This window comes from Thalassophryne amazonica, chromosome 8, assembly GCF_902500255.1.
Source record: "Thalassophryne amazonica chromosome 8, fThaAma1.1, whole genome shotgun sequence".
In the NCBI taxonomy this organism is placed as follows: Eukaryota; Metazoa; Chordata; class Actinopteri; order Batrachoidiformes; family Batrachoididae; genus Thalassophryne; species Thalassophryne amazonica.
In genome coordinates this window covers 22,426,956-22,445,935 of record NC_047110.1, presented here as the reverse complement: position 1 = coordinate 22,445,935, position 18,980 = coordinate 22,426,956, and the positions used below count along the sequence as shown (strand labels likewise).

The window sequence follows — 18,980 nt, the reverse complement described above, 5'->3', positions numbered from 1 at the left end:
GCCTGGAAGCGCTGCGCGACGTCCCGCTCCGTGGGAAGTCCTTACAGCGACAGAAACACCCCATAATCTCTCATCAGCCCTTAAACTTTTCACCGAAAACCAGCTTAATTTCTCGAATAGTGTCCACTCGGATATTCCTCACAGGTCCAGAAAAAATTTTGATAAAGCAACGCGCGCCGTCTCGAGCAGTGTGTGAAACAAAGGAATTCAGCCGAGAGGGCTGGACCACATCTCCCTCAAGGCCTGCCCACAGGGAAATGACGTCACCGACGCGTGAAAAAACTCACGCATGCGCACGAGGGTTCAAGCATGATTGGTGTAATCGCACATCATTCAAATCCATATAGTTAAAAAAATAAATAAAAGTGTTGGTTTCTTATCTAATAGACCTCGTATAATGGATCACATGAATGATTGCCATTTTGTGTGATTGCAGAGAGCCCAGTCTGAACTGGCTGCACACCAGAAGAAGATCCTCCATGTTGACAACCACATCGGTATCTCCATTGCTGGACTGACTGCGGATGCCAGACTGCTCTGGTAAGTCACAGCCATCATGGTGTTGTGAATGAAGCTGTTACTTAAATGTTGTGTATTATCACTTGTATTTTCTCTCGCAGTAACTTCATGCGTCAGGAATGCTTGGACTCGAGATACGTCTTTGACAGGCCCCTCCCCACATCACGTCTCGTCTCTCTCGTTGGTAGCAGTATCCTCATGAAAATCTTGTCACTGTTGTAAAACTCTGCACAGTATGATTATACACATGTGCTTATTTATTTCTGTTAGTGACTGACATTTCATCTCATTTTCACCCCTCAGTGCAGGAGGTCTGGCCACATCCCTCAGTCTACTATCTGTGTCTGAGGTGAAAAGAACGAACCAGGCAGTTAAAGCGTGTGAAGGGATTATTCCAATCAGAAACTTTGGAACCATAAATGTAATTGGTTAATTTACCTTTTTCTTCTGAAACATGAACCTAAAAGTGAAGGTGTACTGATATGCATTTGTGTTGAATTGCTGTCCCAGGATGTGACCACTGCACAGAAAATGCTAGCAATTTATAAATTGACATTTCATGTACAGTAGTGGTCAGAATAATAGTAGTGCTATGTGACTAAAAAGATTAATCCAGGTTTTGAGTATATTTCTTATTGTTACATAATAATAAAATAATATAATTTATTACTTTATATAGTGCCAAATCATGAGTAATCACCTCAAGGCATTTCACAAACATTTAAAAGCAAAATAAAATGAAATAAGATTAAAACACAATAAAAAAATTTAACCATAAAAAGGTAAAAGAAATAAAATAAATAAAACGGCTAAAAAAAGACACACAATCATATAAAATACTAATGATAAAACAGGGAGAACAAATGTGTCTTCAGTCGAGCTTTAAAAGTCTCCACAGAGTCTGACTGTCATATCAGCGCAGGCAGATCATTCCACAGAGCTGGGGCGCGGTGATAAAAAGCTCTGCAACCCGCTGACTTTTTCTTCACCCTCAGGACACACAATAGTCCTGCACCCTGTGAATGCAGAGCCCTTGCCGGCACATAGGACTTAACCAGGCCAGCCAGATAGGGGGGCGCCAGTCCATGAACAATTTTATAGGCCAATAGTAATACTTTACTGGCGTAATATGGTCAAACCTTCTGCTTCGTGTCAGAACTCTGGCAGCAGTATTTTGAACCAGTTGAAGACCCCTGATGCTGCACTGTGGTAAACCAGAAAACAAAGCATTACAATAGTCCAATCTAGAAGAAACAAAAGCATGAATCAGAGTCTCAGCATCGGCCATAGACAGGATGGGACGAATCTTTGCGATATTTCTTAGATGAAAGAAAGCAGTCCTTTGTTCACATATGCGCATGCGAAAGGGACAGGAGGTCATGTTACATGGGAAACAAGGTACCCAAGGTACCAGTAGATTCAGTAGATTCTCACAAATCCAACAAGACCAAGCATTCATGATATGCACACTCTTAAGGCTATGAAATTGGGCTATTAGTAAAAAAAAAAGTAGAAAAGGGGGTGTTCACAATGATAGTAGCATCTGCTGTTGACGCTACAAACTCAAAACTATTATGTTCAAACTGCTTTTTTAGCAATCCTGTGAATCACAAAACTAGTATTTAGTTGTATAACCACAGTTTTTCATGATTTCTTCACATCTGCAAGGCATTAATTTTGTTGGTTTGGAACCAAGATTTTGCTCATTTACTAGTGTGCTTGGGGTCATTGTCTTGTTGAAACACCCATTTCAAGGGCATGTCCTCTTCAGCATAAGACAACATGACCTCTTCAAGTATTTTGACATATCCAAACTGATCCATGATACCTGGTATGCGATATATAGGCCCAACACCATAGTAGGAGAAACATGCCCATATCATGATGATTGCACCACCATGCTTCACTGTCTTCACTGTGAACTGTGGCTTGAATTCAGAGTTTGGGCGTCGTCTCACAAACTGTCTGCGGCCCTTGGACCCAAAAAGAACACTTTTACTCTAATCAGTCCACAAAATATTCCTCCATTTCTCTTTAGGCCAGTTGATGTGTTCTTTGGCAAAATGTAACCTCTTCTGCACATGTCTTTTATTTAACAGAGGGACTTTGCAGGGATTCTTGCAAATAATTAGCTTCACACAGGCCTCTTCTAACTGTCACAGCACTTGCAGGTAACTCCAGACTGTCTTTGATCATCCTGGAGCTGATCAATGGGTGAGCCTTTGCCATTCTGGTTATTCTTCTATCCATTTTGATGGTTGTTTTCTGTTTTCTTCCACAAGTCTCTGTTTTTTTTTTTTTTTTTTTTTTTTGTCCATTTTAAAGCATTGGAGATCATTGTAGATGAACAGCCTATAATTTTTTGCACCTGCATATAAGTTTTCCCCTCTCCAATCAACTTTTTAATCAAACTATGCTGTTCTTCTGAAAAATGTCTTGAACGTCCCATTTTCCTCAGGCTTTCAAAGAGAAAAGCATGTTCAACAGGTGCTGGCTTCATCCTTACATAGGGGCAGTGGTGGGCACACTTCCAATAATCCGATAACAGATAATTATCGAAGATAATGTTTTCATTATCGGATTATCTTTTTAGATAAATTTAAAAACCATCATCGGACTTTAGTTACATACTTTATGAAATCTGAGTCATTTCATGAATTTTTCCTTATTCACTTATTTTGCCCCATTTCCAGCACTTTATTCAGCACCAATAGTTCACCTCCTTTTGTGGTAGGAAATGGTCATGCACACAAACTGAGTGAGTGTAAATGTCCAGACCTTGTCATTATTACTAGTGTAAATCTTATAATCATATGTCATTGTGATCATTATATTACCTAGCCATGGTAAGAGCCCTTTTACATTTTGCTTTCTGTTGAATGTCAGTGATGGTAGACCTGTTCAGTGAGTAGTTGCTTTTTCTGCCTTATGCTGCATTCACACCAGATGCCACGCGACACCACAAATTCATTATTTGCTGCAGGAGCTGCGTCTGGATGACGGCCGCTTTCAACGTTACTTCCGCCTCTCCAGGACCCAGTTTGAGGACCTCCTGTCCCTTTCGCGTGCGCATATGTGAACAAAGAAAAAAAAAAAACTGGCTGCTGCTGCAGTTCATCATTCTCCCCTCAGACTCTATCATAATTGTGTTATAAACCAGTCACCGTTTGTTTTATTATACATCTGTGTAGTTAATAAAATTATCTTCACGGACAATTCATTCACGCGCACACTTGAACACAAAAAAAAAACTGGCTGCTGCTGCAGTTCATCACTCTCCCCTCAAACTCTGTCATAATTGTGTTAAATAAAGGACAAAAGAGACATAAGTCCTGCTCACAAGCTGATTGCCAGAGACAGGACATGTTCACATCAAGTATAATCTCCAGATATCTCCACGTGACTAGTCCCTGATTGATCATCGCGGCACAACAAGACGAAACAGTTCAGATTTTTCAACTTGGGGAAGAGGGCAACGTGACATGACGCGATGCAACGCGATATTGCACCACAAACGTGCCAGTCACTCAGAATCGCTTTATTTGCATCCATCATGTCGCATTGCGTGGCTTGGACTTTTGTAGTGCCACAATGTGTCCTTCCAGAGGGATTACATGGAAAGCTCTCGCCGCCGTTGCTCGTGTGGCATCTGGTGTGAACGCGGCATAAAGGTGCAATGACAGTTGCGTGACTTTGATTCACACACTTGCACGACCTGTGTCATGCAGGAGAGTAAACTCGTCTTTAACGGGTGTAGACTGAACGTGAGAGGGGCGCCGGCGTGTTCAATTGTGCAAAGAGAATTTTGAAATGTTCAAAAAAATCGTTCACGCATAAATGTTGTGCTACGTGGCGTGATCTGCTCGCCAACACGATGTGCAGCTTGCCAAGTGGAGTAAAGAAGTGAACAGTGGCGTCAGCGGATTGCATCAGAGCGCAGCTCCTCTGAATGATTATAACAAGATGTTAAATCTATCATAAACATACTTTTGCAGCTGCACACAAGAAGGAAAGAACATGCAACTGTTTTACCAAGCCATGATAATGTAAACATGACAAATAATTACCTTTTTAGACGGCTCCAAATGCTTTCTCCAGCTCATTCAGCACACGAACGGCGCTGCTGGAGTGGTCCTCTGTGATTTAGGAAACGATTAGAGCCATTTTCAACAGACAGCTTGCAAAGAAAATGATTAATCCACTACGAAATAAGTATTTTATATACCCAGTGTCCAGTGCAGAGCACATGGCAGGCGGTGGAACAAAGCACGACATCCAGGTGGGAACACAGCGGGTGGGATTGTCACAACAACGTGCGTGCATCAAAGTCATGCAAGTGTCAGCGCAGCTTTAGAAGAATTAAATAAGGTTTTTGAATGACAGAAGTGATCCTTGACTGAACCTTCAGAAACCCAAATTCCAACACAAAGGTATGGACGGAGGCCCTATGGTGTTGGACTCCTCATTGCTGGCTATGATGTAAGTGTTTCTGATTTGTTTTGTATCAGTACAGGTTTACAGTGACAGTAGTTGTGTCATCCTCACCCCAAATATATCCACAAGAGTACACAAAAAAGCACATTGGATTGCAACACACACTGGGGGTCACTGCTTCATTTTCTGGACAGGACACATGATGTGGCCGCAGCATCACTTTGAAAATAGTTGGCTGATATATTAATGTTTAAAATGACTTTTATCACACATTTAAGATGCGATCTGCATGCCTGAGTTGGCAGTTCTGTAGTGTAGTTAGTAAGGCATTTCATTCTTGGTAGGGAAAAGCGTTCAATTCCTTGTGGGAACTTTTTGTATGTCCATGGTAAGCGACTGTTATTAACAAAAACGTTATTTCAGGGTCAGCCTTGGGTTGAAGTCAAGCTCGTCTTTGATGATTTGGAGATGTTCATTAACGTGTGGTGCATACATATACAAGGGACAACTGAAATGTTTGAGCCTGACCCAGAAAAAGTAGGGTGTGGTTCTCAAGCCTTTGAGAAGCCAACATTTCTCAACATAGCACCCAGCGAGTCAGTCATCGAACATTCTTAAGAAATTGTCCCTTGTAACTCTGGTATGTCGGTGGAAATGCTCCCTGAACTGCTTCTTTGCTTTATTTCTACAATCTACCTCCTATCGCATAGATGGTATTAAGGAGCTGAGTGAGGCACAGAAGAGCCTACAGAATACAGAGCAGAAAAGTGTGAACTGAAATCACAGTAGACACGTCAAAGCTGTAATGCTGTTGTTTTTTGTTTTGTTTTAAATAGTGGTTTACATTAAAGGTCATTTGAATTTACATTTTGCATTCTTTTTCTTTTGAATCAATGTATGGTTAATCAACTTGCCATGTGGCTAATTGAAATTGTCAACAATTAGCCACAATGCCTAACATTTTTTAACCCCAAAGAGAACCTTGTATATTACAGTTGAGACCATATTTTTACCTACATCAGGGGCATTGTTGGGATCTTGAAACTTTGGGGACCCACCTCAGGAATCTTTTGATTTTTGCTTGGTAACCATATCATTTTCAAGCTATTTCAGAGTAAGGCCCCATGTCCATATACCATTTTTGAAAAGTGCAGATACTGTGATGAAATGCTTTCTTCAAAAGAAAAAGTTATTTTTGTGGGGTTTGTTTCTGTGACAACAGTAAATCATTAACAACTAACTTATAATGTGTACGGTGGTAAAAGCACTCAACCTCAGCAGGAATATAGTGTCTGTCCAGTCAGTCTGCTATCACAGATGAGGATTTTTTTTTTTCTATAGTGATAGATTTTGCATGACAAATCAGCTATCTGTAGACAGTTTCTCCTCATTAAATGGAACATTCTACCTTCCAACTCATGCAAATATTCTTTCCATTGCGTGAATGAAATAGTCAGTAAAAGTCAAAGTTTAATGAGAAAGATTAAAGATGGCTTGCATGTGACTTGTTCGTCTTTTGATCCTGACACCTGCCTTTAATGACACACTGTGTAGGAGAGAATGACATGAAACACACATGAATGAAAAGTTAGTAGAAGTTGTTAAAAGCCTTTGAATGATTTATTGTCATGTTGAGTTAATAGTGTGGAATTTGGTTGCATTTGGGGATCAGTGTGTTGAACTGGTCCCATATTAAAAATCTAAGAGCAAAAAAAAAAAGCTGAAGAGTTAAGTCAACTCATCTAAAGCAGAGTTTTGGTTCTGCACTTAACAGTTTCCTTTACAAGAGTCTCACCTGTGGGTCAAGGAGGGCCATGTCGATTCAAGGAGGGCCTCATGTACTTTGTCTCGGATTTTCTTCAAATTTTAATCAAATATTCCCAAACTGTTCAGAACAACAAATCTAAAGTTTGAGGCCTGTAGGCCAAGTAATTTCTGAAATTTGCCCGATTTAGTGTGCATGGGGTCTGCCATTTTTTAGGCAAAAATTATGGCCATCATTTCTGGAGCCATGTTCAAGGTAGAATATGTCAACAAATACAAGTAATGGACTTAGAGACCTGGAATTTTCTGTGGCAGTTGTCATGGACACCCAAACTTGGACTATAGTTAAACAACAGACATTGACACTAAACTGTGAAGTTTATGTATGCTCAAACTATGGAAAAATATTACATTGACTATTGCGAGCATCCATGTTTGAGACACTGAAGCATACCATTACACTTAAAGAAGCCTTGCCATTTCTTGGCTCCTTAATGCCAGCTATACTGGCTATGAAATATGTAAATTTGGCATATCTGTGGTAAACAGTTATTGTGGGAGAAACCTCTGAAATCAAATCTGAAAAAAAAAAACATTTTGTGGTCGAAATTTATTGGAAGAAAAGCTCATGTGGGCTAGGGTGTCCCAAAAAATGCCAACTTTAAAAAATTTCGAGTCTCACCCACCAAAAAGTTTCCTTTTGGTGAGTCATTCTCACATGTAAAATTGTTTGCCAATCAGAAATTATTTAGAGGTGGCTCAAGGTCACCAAACATTGAAAATCTAACCGCGACAATCGACATCGGTGCAATAATTGGAATGTCATATCTTTACCACTTTTAGAACTATTAGATCACTGCTTTTCAGATGTGTACAGTTTATTTTGGTAATTTAGAACTTATAGCAGCAGATTGGGTGCTAGATGTTTACTGCAGTGACTATACAGGTCCAAACTTGGCTCCAAACTCAATTTGTGCAGAAGCTGGGCTTCATAGTCAGCCTATGATATTGGTCAGTTAGACAATTTATTTACATGTTATATTTACAATACTGTGTTTACTTACTTTTTATTTTGCCTTTATGGCTTTGTTTAATATTTTTTGGTACTTTGTTGATAACTGTCTGCATTCTACAAGTGCTTACAGATTAATCATAAATGTTGAAAAATCAAAACTCTGTTTTTATCATTTCTGTATAATTAGTGCAATGAAAATACTTATATGAATACTGAAAATCAGCTGCTGGTTAAAGGTATGTAATATGTTACTGTGATGCTTTCATATGGAATATCAATGTTTCTAGTGTTTAGAGAGACCAATACTGCTGAGTGTCCATACAGTGCTATAGTTTTCTTTAACTTCCCAGTCTTCCAGGTTTCAGATCTGCAAACAACTGGCAAACCAGGTTTTACCATTTCTTTGCTATTTTTGTAGGAGAATGGCATGACCCATCAATTTCTAAATTACCAAAGGAAATTGTACACATATGAAAAGTAGTGATCTAATAGTTCTAACAGTGGCAGAGATATGACATTTCAAATATTGCACCAATGCCGATTGTCGCAGGTAGATTTTCAGTGTTTGGTGACCTTGAAAGCAGACCTTGAAAGCAAAGCAGAAGTTCTCTTCTTGCATCATCTAAGTCTGTGGTGGGCTTGACCCCTTGTTTTCTACAAGAAACCATGAAATTGAAAAGTGTTATTCCAAAACATTACATGACTCTGACAAGACTGATCAATACCACTAGAAAAACTGCTATTCAGTGTTTATTGGTCTGTTTAAAGAAATTTGAAATATCGATCATCAAAATATCACCTGCAGAAAGAAGTGTGATGACATTCACTTTCATCAGACCAAAAAGAACAGGGAGGAAGATGTGCAGTCATTCTTACTCCAACCAGACTGACAGCAGCAGCTTTGAACATGTCCAGACACGCAGTACCCCATTCACTGCATTGCTCATCGTGCAGGTGGATATAAGCCTACAGGCCTCAAACTTCAGATTTGTTGTTCTGAATAGTCTGGGAATATTTGATTAAAATTTAAATAAAATCTGAGACAAAGTGCGTGAGGCCCCTCAAATATTCTTTGAATTGACATGGAATGACCCCTGTGTAGCATTATAGAAGGTGTTTGTGTGTGTATATATACATATATATTGAATATACTTCATTTTTATTTCACTTTGCTTCACAGGACATGGGACCTCACATCTTCCAGACCTGTCCGTCAGCAAACTACTTTGACTGCAAAGCTATGTCCATTGGTGCACGATCTCAGTCTGCACGCACCTACCTGGAGAGGTGCATGGACAAGTTTGCTGACTGTAAGATTATAGTCTCCGATTCTACACAATCATATAAGGATCAGGTTTTTGAAGTACAGTTGAGAAATAAATTTACATACATCGTGGCTAAAAACATTATAACTCACTATCCTCCAACTGCATGTATTCCAGTTCATCAAACCGTGTCAAGCATTGCCTTCTTGAATTTGCTGCAGTCACACTGAGGCAACTTGTCCTTTTCTTGTTGTTAGTGTCCTAGTGCTGAGGCACTGAAGAAACCATTTGTTTGACACAAAGTTATTCTTGCTCATTCATGGATACAATTTTATTTTATTTATTGTTTTCCTCCTGTGCTTGCGAAGAAAACTGCATGCTGAGTTGCCTGCTGCTGTAGCCACTTGCCCATTCTCAAACAAACAGCATTATATTCCTGCACGACATTTGCCCTGAGTCACTGAGCTAATCAGAGTAGCATCTCTACAGGTCATAGTGTGCAAGTGCTTGGACTGCTTGACCTGTTGCAATGATGGCAAATTCTAGCAGTTTCAAATCAAGCCAAGTGAGGGAGCATGTGCTGCTGCTGCGTTTTGCGGCATCCACAACACCATGGGACTGCCTTGGGTCCTAGATGGAAACCACCGGCCCATTCCTACAACTCTAAAATGCCATCTGTCTGCCTCAGCCATGTCAACTGTGGGTGTCCCCTTGGCCTTGGCCAAAATGTCGCCGACGCTCCTTCACAATGCAAGTGAAAGTCCTCATCTTAGTCTCTTTAAGTAGCCACTCGATTGACACAGTCATTCAAGCAGTTTCCAAGGATGCTTCAAAGAGTTCTAGTACTAAAGACATCAATTCGTCGCCTTAGATCACAGGTTAGCATCCAAATCTGACAGCGGTGCAGCATGTAGCATCAGGACCCGAAAGACTTGGACCTTTGTTTTCCTGCAAAGCATCGCCAAACGTGTCTTTCGTATGACCTCATGACTCCATAAGCTTTTCCTAGGCACCTCTTGATCTCAAAGGCTGAAGACCCAGGAACTTGTATGGCACTGCCAAGACAAGTGAATGTCTCTTCAAAGCACGGCATCCAGCTGGGAACACTTTCACCGCACACAGACACATTTCTGCTGGCTGAGTTCTGGTTATGTTGTGTTGTGTGGAGTGGAAATATGGTCACTCAGGCAACTTTTTTTTTCTTAGGTAATCTGAATGATCTAGTTCAGCATGGCCTACGTGCTCTGAGAGAAACTCTCCCCACTGAGCAGGATCTCACTACCAAGGTACACAACCTCTGTCCAGTCCTGACTCTGTATAACTGGAAATGTAAACATCGCAGCAGGTATTGTGAATTTAAAAGTCAGACTCACAAGGCTTTTGGATAATTTGACTGTGCTGCATATATCTACATGTTTACAGCAGCTCAATAATTTGTTGTTTCACCATGAATCCAATCTGGGTTATTATTTTATTACTGAGTGAATATCAGCAATGAATTACAATTACACAGAAATCTGTTATTTTGGGGGGAAATTGTTTGCAGTTTAATCAACAGATTAATTTTATTTAATTTTTAATCACATTAAATGTGTTGCTTGGCATAGCATTGTTAGGACATTTCAGATGTGTTTTCTGGTGACATACTGAAGGGGGGGAAAATAAGTCAAATACCATGTTTTGTGAAGCATTTAGGGTGCCTGACACTCTTGCATAATTACTTAACATGCTAGTAGACACCTAGGCCATATTGGACCTTATTGGCTGTGTCCAATATCTTTGTGGTTTCCACAATATTACTGGTTTACAGTAGTGGGTCCTTCAAGTTTAGCCCACACCTGAACTTGATGAATTGGTTGGTTTTCTTTCATGGTTTTCCTTGCTTGAAGTGGTTGCCTGTCAGAGTTTGCAGGCGGTCCATCCACTGGCATAAAGACTGCATCTGTGTATGTCTCTCCTGCAGAACGTTTCAATTGGCATCGTGGGAGAGAACATGGAATTCACCATTTATGATGATGATGATGTTGCTCCCTTCCTGGAGGGGCTAGAGGAGAGGCCACAGCGAAAGGTACCACATCAACTTGCACTTGTACTTGCCTTCAGTTCAGGGAACAACAATCATGTTGTAATGTGAAATACAGACAGGTGAAAATGAAAGTGGTGGTGGGGGTAGGGTGCATCATGTTATTATGCTAATTTTTTTCTTTCTTTTTTTTTATCGTAGAATGTACTTTTACCCTGTCTAATTTTTTTTTTTTTTTTTTACACTTGTTCTTCTCACATATCCAAACCCAATACTATTGCATTTGCTCAATATTTAGAGGTCCTACCGGCCACTTGTATATTTGGGAAAATTTGGATGGTCAACCATTTTTCTTAAAAATGGACAATACTGTAGAGAACATTCTGAAGCTTTCAGAACATAAGCTTGGACGAAAATGGGACGTATCGTGTGTTTAAATCAGGTTTTATATGATTCAAGTTCAAATCAGAAATTTAAATTGCAATTTATTCATTAAAAACTACAACTTTTTGGCAGTTCATACTATAAATTGTGATATATGCACAATGCAAATGTACACACCAAATACACAATATTATATGATTTCGGGGCTTTTGAGCATAATTTGTTGCATTCGGTGGGACCTCTAAACATGTATGGATTTCCATAATATTTAACATGTGACATACCCTATACCAATGTAAAAAAATTAAGCATAGGTAAAAGTTAGATTTCCATCCTTGAAATTTTTTGATGCACCCTAGTGGGGGGGGGATAAAACCTTAGTAAAAGTGCTGAAATGCAGCAAATACAGATGCTTCTGTTCAACATGGTTCCAATAAGGTTTTCATAGTATGATGAATACAGCTGTGCATGGTGTTGTACTGTAGCTACTACACAGTTGCATAAAATGGCTCAGCGCAAATGTTTTTACTCTGCAGCATTCACGCTAAAAGTTGTGAAAGAAGCAAAAGAGAAAGGGAAGCACCATACTAGAGGATGACATTTTTCGGGAATTCCCGTGGGTCACGTGATTCCTGCGGGATTCCCGCGGGATGGGAGTCAGAATTTTATCAATCTCGTGATTGGCATGGGACAGGAATAAAAATGAACGGGAGCGGGCAGGAGCGGGAATGCCAAAAATAGATGATGATTTTCATCTATTTAAAACAACCAAAACGCGTTCACACCGGGCGCGATCAGACGCTACAAATTCGCGGGGGTCGCGTGGCGACGGACGCGCCTCCTTCGCCCGGTGTGTCGCTCTGCTTTTGCTGCGAAAATTCGCCCCGGTGCGTCATCAAATAGGAGGAGCTTCCATTCCGCTCGCCGGCTCCGGTTGTCAGTCAAGTTAACATGACGGACCTTGATCACACGGAGCGAGTTGTTGTGGAAAGCTCCCAATACAGAGAGTATTATTATTTGCTGCAGGAGCTGAGTCTGGATGACAGCTGCTTTCAGCGGTCCTTCCACCTCTGCAGGACCCAACTTGAGGACCAACTGTCCCGTTCACGTGCGCACATGTACACAATTAAAAAAAAGAAAAAGAAACTCCGCTGCTTGCTGCATCGCGCTCTTCCACCAAAAAACTCTGTCATAATTGTGTTTAGAAACCAGTCACCATTTGTTTTATTATACATCTGTGTAGTTAATTAATAAAATATTCTCCACAGACGATTCGCTCACACACACACGTAAAATAAACAGAGAAAGAAACTCCGCTGTTTGCTGTGGTGCTGCTGCTTGCTCCAAAACCTCTGTCATAATTGTGTTTAGAAACCAGTCACCATTTGTTTTATTATACATCTGTGTAGTTAATTAATAAAATATTCTCCACAGACGATTCGCTCACACACGCACGTAAAATAAACAGAGAAAGAAACTCCGCTGTTTGCTGTGGTGCTGCTGCTTGCTCCAAAACCTCTGTCATAATTGTGTTTAGAAACCAGTCACCATTTGTTTTATTATACATCTGTGTAGTTAATTAATAAAATATTCTCCACAGACGATTCGCTCGCGCGCGCACGTAAAATAAACAGAGAAAGAAACTCCGTTGTTTGCTGTGGTCCTGCTCACAGGCTGCTGCCAGATACAGGACATGTTTACATCTTCAGTCAAACTCCAGACATCACTCCACGTCACTACATATTCAGTCCCTGATCATCACGGCGCAAGATATATGGGAGTGGGACTGATTTTGAGTGGGAGCGGGATGGGATTGGGAGTCATCTTTACAGGAGTGGGACGGGATGGGATTTATTTTTTTACTCCAGTCCAGGATTGGGACAGGATGGGATTTTTTTTTTTTTCTGGGAGCGGGATGGGACGGGAGTGAAAATCCACTCCCGTGTCTTGCTCTACACCATACCACTTGGAAACGCGTCCGGGAGTGGTGGAGGAACAAGAAATGGCGGGCTGAAAACGAGGCACGAGAGCTGCATCAGCAACATGGAAACCAGAACAGACTTGATGAGATTTTGTGGCAGTGATAAAGGTTTATTTTTCATTTTACTCTGTTCTGTCAGGAATTGACAATTTCACTACACGCAAAGTGATGAAAAAAATCAAGAGGAGCATTTATTAGAGTAAATACGGTATTCAGAGCTTCACTTTTGGATGATATAAAAAATGTAGGGCTGGGCAAGTTAACACCTTATCACATTAAGGCAGTTAAGACATTAATTAACGCCAACATTTTTTTAAACGCAATAATTTTTTTTTTTTTTTAATCAGTGGAGTACTTACATATCACCTTAATGCAGAACACACAGTTGATACCAGCAAATCATTCAACGAAACACACTGCAGCATGAGGCTCCAGCAGACTACATACAGTTAGGAAAATAAGTATTTGAACAACCTGCTGTTTTGCAAGTTCTCCCACTTAGAAATCATGGAGGGGTCTGAGATTTTCATCTTGGGTGCATGTCCACTGTGAGAGACATAATCTAAAAAAAAAAATCCAGAAATCACAATGTATGATTTATTTTTTTTTTTTTTTAATACCAGAAATTTATTTGTATGATACTGCTGCAAATAAGTATTTGATCCCCTACCAACTACCAAGAATTCTGGCTCTCACAGACCTGTTAATTTTTCTTTAAGAAGCCCTCTTATTCTGCACTCTTTACCTGTATTAATTGCACCTGTTTGAACTTGTTACCTGTATAAAAGACACCTGTTCACACAATCAATCACACTCCAACCTGTCCACCATAGCCAAGACCAAAGAGCTGTCTAAGGACACCAGGGACAAAACTGTTGACCTGCACAAGGCTGGGATGGACTACAGGACAACAGGCCAGCATTTTGGTAGAAGACAACAACTGTTGTGATTATTTATTAGAAAGTGGAAGAAACACAAGATGACTGTCAATCTCCCTCGGTCTGGGATTCCATGCAAGATCTCACCTTGTGGGGTAAAGATGATTCTGAGAAGCTCAGAACTACAGAGGAGGACCTGGTCAATGACCTGAAGAGAGCTGGGACCACAGTCACAAAGATTACATTAGTAACACATGATGCTGTTGTGATTTAAAATCCTGCAGGGCAGCAAGGTCCCCCTGCTCAAGCCAGCACATGTCCAGGCCTGTTTGAAGTTCACCAGTGACCATCTGGATGATCCAGAGGAGGCATGGGAGAAGGTCATGTGGTCAGATGAAACCAAAATAGAGCTTTTTGGAATCAACTCCACTTACCATGTTTAGAGGATGAGAACAACCCCAAGAAAACCATCCCATGGGGGTGGAAACATCATACTCTGGGGGTGCTCTTCTGCAAAGGGGACAGGACGACTGCACCGTATTAAAGGAAGGATGGATGGGGTCATGTATTGTGAGATTTTGGCAAACAACCTCCTTCCCTCAGTAAGAGCATTGAAGATGGGTCATGGCTGGGTCTTCCAGCATGACAGTGACCCCAAACACACAGCCAGGGCAACTAAGGAGGGGCTCCGTAAGAAACATTTCAAGGTCCTGAAGTGGCCTGGCCAGTCTCCAGACCTGAACTCAATAGAAAATCTCTGGAGGGAGCTGAAACTCCAAACCTGAAAGATCTAGAGAAGATCTACGAGGTCTGTTAGAAAAGTGACAAAGTGACAAGTGACAAAGTTTTTTTTATTCGGCACACAAAATATTCAAATAGAAAAAAATGAACAATTCCACAAACAAACACAGACAAAACTAGTGAGTCCGAAAGGGTGTGGGCTGAAGCAAAGCTTATTAGCGCCCACCCCTGCTAGTACAAGTCCAACAATTCTAATCAGTCATATTTACATAAATACAAATTCACTACTACATGTCGACACAGACATACACATCAATATACTAGTCACTTATAATTATATTTATATAGTACCAGATCACAAGAAAGTCGAATCAAGGCATTTTACGCCAGTAAGGACTAACCTTATCAACCCCCAGAGCAAGCACTAGGCAACTGTGGTGAGGAAAAACTCCCTATAAAGAAGAAACCTTAAGCAGACCAGGCTCTTGGGGGTGACCCTCTGCTTGGGCTGTGCCATATATACCTATATACTTTACAAACATAAATATATACATACATATACACAGTCACTTATATACATATACACCTACCCATATCTATATATACTCAACAAAAATATAAACGCAACACTTTTGGTTTTGCTCCCATTTTGTATGAGATGAACTCAAAGATCTAAAACTTTTTCCACATACACAATATCACCATTTCCCTCAAATATTGTTCACAAACCAGTCGAAATCTGTGATAGTGAGCACTTCTCCTTTGCTGAGATAATCCATCCCACCTCACAGGTGTGCCATATCAAGATGCTGATTAGACACCATGATTAGTGCACAGGTGTGCCTTAGACTGCCCACAATAAAAGGCCACTCTGAAAGGTGCAGTTTTGTTTTATTGGGGGGGATACCAGTCAGTATCTGGTGTGACCACCATTTGCCTCATGAAGTGCAACACATCTCCTTCGCATCATCCGTGAAGAGAACACCTCTCCAACGTGCCAAACGGCAGCGAATGTGAGCATTTGCCCACTCAAGTCGGTTACGACGACGAACTGGAGTCAGGTCAAGACCCCGATGAGGACGACGAGCATGCAGATGAGCTTCCCAGAGATGGTTTCTGACAGTTTGTGCAGAAAATCTTTGGTTATGCAAACCGATTGTTTCAGCAGCTGTCCGAGTGGCTGGTCTCAGACGATCTTGGAGGTGAACATGCTGGATGTGGAGGTCCTGGGCTGGTGTGGTTACATGTGGTCTGCGGCTGTGAGGCTGGTTGGATGTACTGTCAAATTCTCTGAAACGACTTTGGAGACGGCTTATGATAGAGAAATGAACATTCAATACACGAGCAACAGCTCTGGTTGACATTCCTGCTGTCAGCATGCCAACTGCAGGCTCCCTCAAATCTTGCGACATCTGTGGCATTGTGCTGTGTGATAAAACTGCACCTTTCAGAGTGGCCTTTTATTGTGGGCAGTCTAAGGCACACCTGTGCACTAATCATGGTGTCTAATCAGCATCTTGATATGGCACACCTGTGAGGTGGGATGGATTATCTCAGCAAAGGAGAAGTGTTCACTATCACAGATTTTGACTGGTTTGTGAACAATATTTGAGGGAAATGGTGATATTGTGTATGTGGAAAAAGTTTTAGATCTTTGAGTTCATCTCATACAAAATGGGAGCAAAACCAAAAGTGTTGCGTTTATATTTTTGTTGAGTATATCTACATACGCATATACATACCCACACATTCAAATATACAATAAGTCCCACTTATAAATTGAACATTCCATATAAATCAAATTATATTTGCTTCTTTATGATACTTAGACATAATGTTCTTTTTGAGTAGTTTCTTAAATCTTACTAAGGTAAAAAGTATCCGACCTCTTTATTTTTTGCAAAAACCTTATGGATTTGAATCACGTGTGATTGCATCAGCGAAGCTTGAACCTTTGTGCGCATGCGTGAGTTTTTTTACGCCTGTCGGTTGCGTCATTTGCTTGTAAGCAGGCTTTGTGTGAGCAGTGGTCCACCCCTCTCGTTGGATTTTTATTGCGAATAAAATGTCTGAACGATTTGGAGCTTTGCTGCATCAAATTTTTCCAGAAACTGTGAAAGACCTCCAGGTGGACACCATTCGGAAAATTCAGATGGCTTTCAGGGACGATTTTATGGGGATTACACAGATTAAGGAGTGCTCCAGCCAGTTTAAAGACTGCCCACAGTGTCTGAGAGTGCGGCGCACTCCGAGCGCTGATCGACAGGCTGAAACCCCGCTGAAACAACCAGATCATTTCCAAAATGAAGGCTTTGTTGATCCGGGATGTGGTCTGACTTCCACAGAAATGGCAGAAGACGTGGACATCAAGAGTTTTTCGGCACATTCCACTGTTACAGGAGTTTTTGTCATGGAAAGAGAAGCGGAGGGATGCGCCACGGAGCCGCTCATGGCGCGGACAAAAGCACCTCCGTGTTGGTCTCACAGGACGGCTTTCAGATGGCTTTCAGACGGCTTTCAGTGGCTTTTCAGTCGTGTGACTATCCGAGAAATTGTGAATGAGCTGGACATGCCAGGAAATGTCCTGTGAGGCTTCATCACAGCGTTGCTTTGCGCCATGCGGCTCTGTCCCGACGCGCGAATTTCTCCGCTCCTCTTTCCATGACAAAAACTCCTGTAACAGTGGAATGTGCCGTTCATTACCAAAGTGAAGGCTTTGTTGATCCGGGACGTCGTCTGACTTCCACAGAAATTGCAGAAGACGTGGACATCAGCACATTGAGACAGACGTGTGGAGAAATTTGTGCGTCGGCACAAAGCCGCATGGTGCAAAGCAACGCCGTGATGAAGCCTCACAGGACATGTTCTGGCATGTCCAGCTCATTCACAATTTCTCGGATAGTCACACGACTGAAAAGCCACCGAAAGCCGTCTGAAAGCCATCTGAAAGCCGTCCTGTGAGACCAACACGGAGGTGCTTTTGTCCGCACCATGAGCGGCTCCGTGGCGCATCCCTCCGCTTCTCTTTCCATGACAAAAACTCCTGTAACAGTGGAATGTGCCGAAAAAGTCTTGATGTCCACATCTTCTGCCATTTCTGTGGAAGTCAGACCACATCCCGGATCAACAAAGCCTTCACTTTGGAAATGATCTGGTTGTTTCAGCAGGGTTTCAGTCTGTCGATCGGCGCTCGGAGTGCGCCGCGCTCTCAGACGCTGTGGGCGGTCTTTAAACCGGCTGGAGCACTCCTTAATCTGTGTAATCCCCATAAAATTGTCCGTGAAATCCATCTGAATTTTCCGAATGGTGTCCACCTGGAGGTCTCTCACAGTTTCTGGAAAAAATTGATGCAGCAAAGCTCCAAATCGTTCAGACATTTTATTCGCAATAAAAATCCGACGAGAGGGATGGACTACTGCTCACACAAAGCCTGCTCACAGGCGAATGACGCAACCGACAGGTGTGAAAAATCTCAGGCATTCGCACGAAGGTTCAAGCTTGGCTGATGCAATCACGTGATTCAAATCCATATGGTTTTTGCAAAAAAATAAAAAGGTCGGATATTTTTCTAACAGACCTCGTATATGGAGGAGTGGACCAAAATCCCTGCTGCAGTGTGTGCAAACCTGGTGAAAAACTACAGGAAACGTTTGACCTCTGTAATTGCAAACAAAGGCTATTGTACCAAATATTAACATTGATTTTCACAGGTGTTCAAATACTTATTTGCAGCAGTAACATACAAATAAATTATTAAAAAAAAATCATACATTGTGATTTCCGGATTTTTTTTTTTTTTTTTTTTTTTTAGATTGTCTCTCACAGTGGACGTGCACCTAAGATGAAAATTTTAGACCCCTCCATGATTTCTAAGTGGGATAACTTGCAAAAGTGTTAAAATACTTATTTTCCTCATTGTGTGTGTGTGTGTGTATGTATGTATGTGTATATATATATATATATATATATATATATA

General features: G+C 41.2%; 1 protein-coding gene across 2 annotated transcripts in view; it reads left to right on the top strand.

The window, feature by feature from the left end:
• The window catches only part of psma1 (proteasome 20S subunit alpha 1), a 36,447-nt gene that overhangs the window by 16,511 nt on the left and 956 nt on the right, over window positions 1-18,980 (top strand). For both annotated transcript variants that reach the window (XM_034175864.1, XM_034175863.1), the window contains exons 4-9: window positions 437-540; window positions 621-709; window positions 4,928-4,998; window positions 8,913-9,042; window positions 10,204-10,283; window positions 10,961-11,065. In XM_034175864.1, coding sequence (XP_034031755.1) covers window positions 437-540; window positions 621-709; window positions 4,928-4,998; window positions 8,913-9,042; window positions 10,204-10,283; window positions 10,961-11,065 — 579 coding nt within the window. The remainder of the gene's footprint in view (window positions 1-436; window positions 541-620; window positions 710-4,927; window positions 4,999-8,912; window positions 9,043-10,203; window positions 10,284-10,960; window positions 11,066-18,980) is intronic.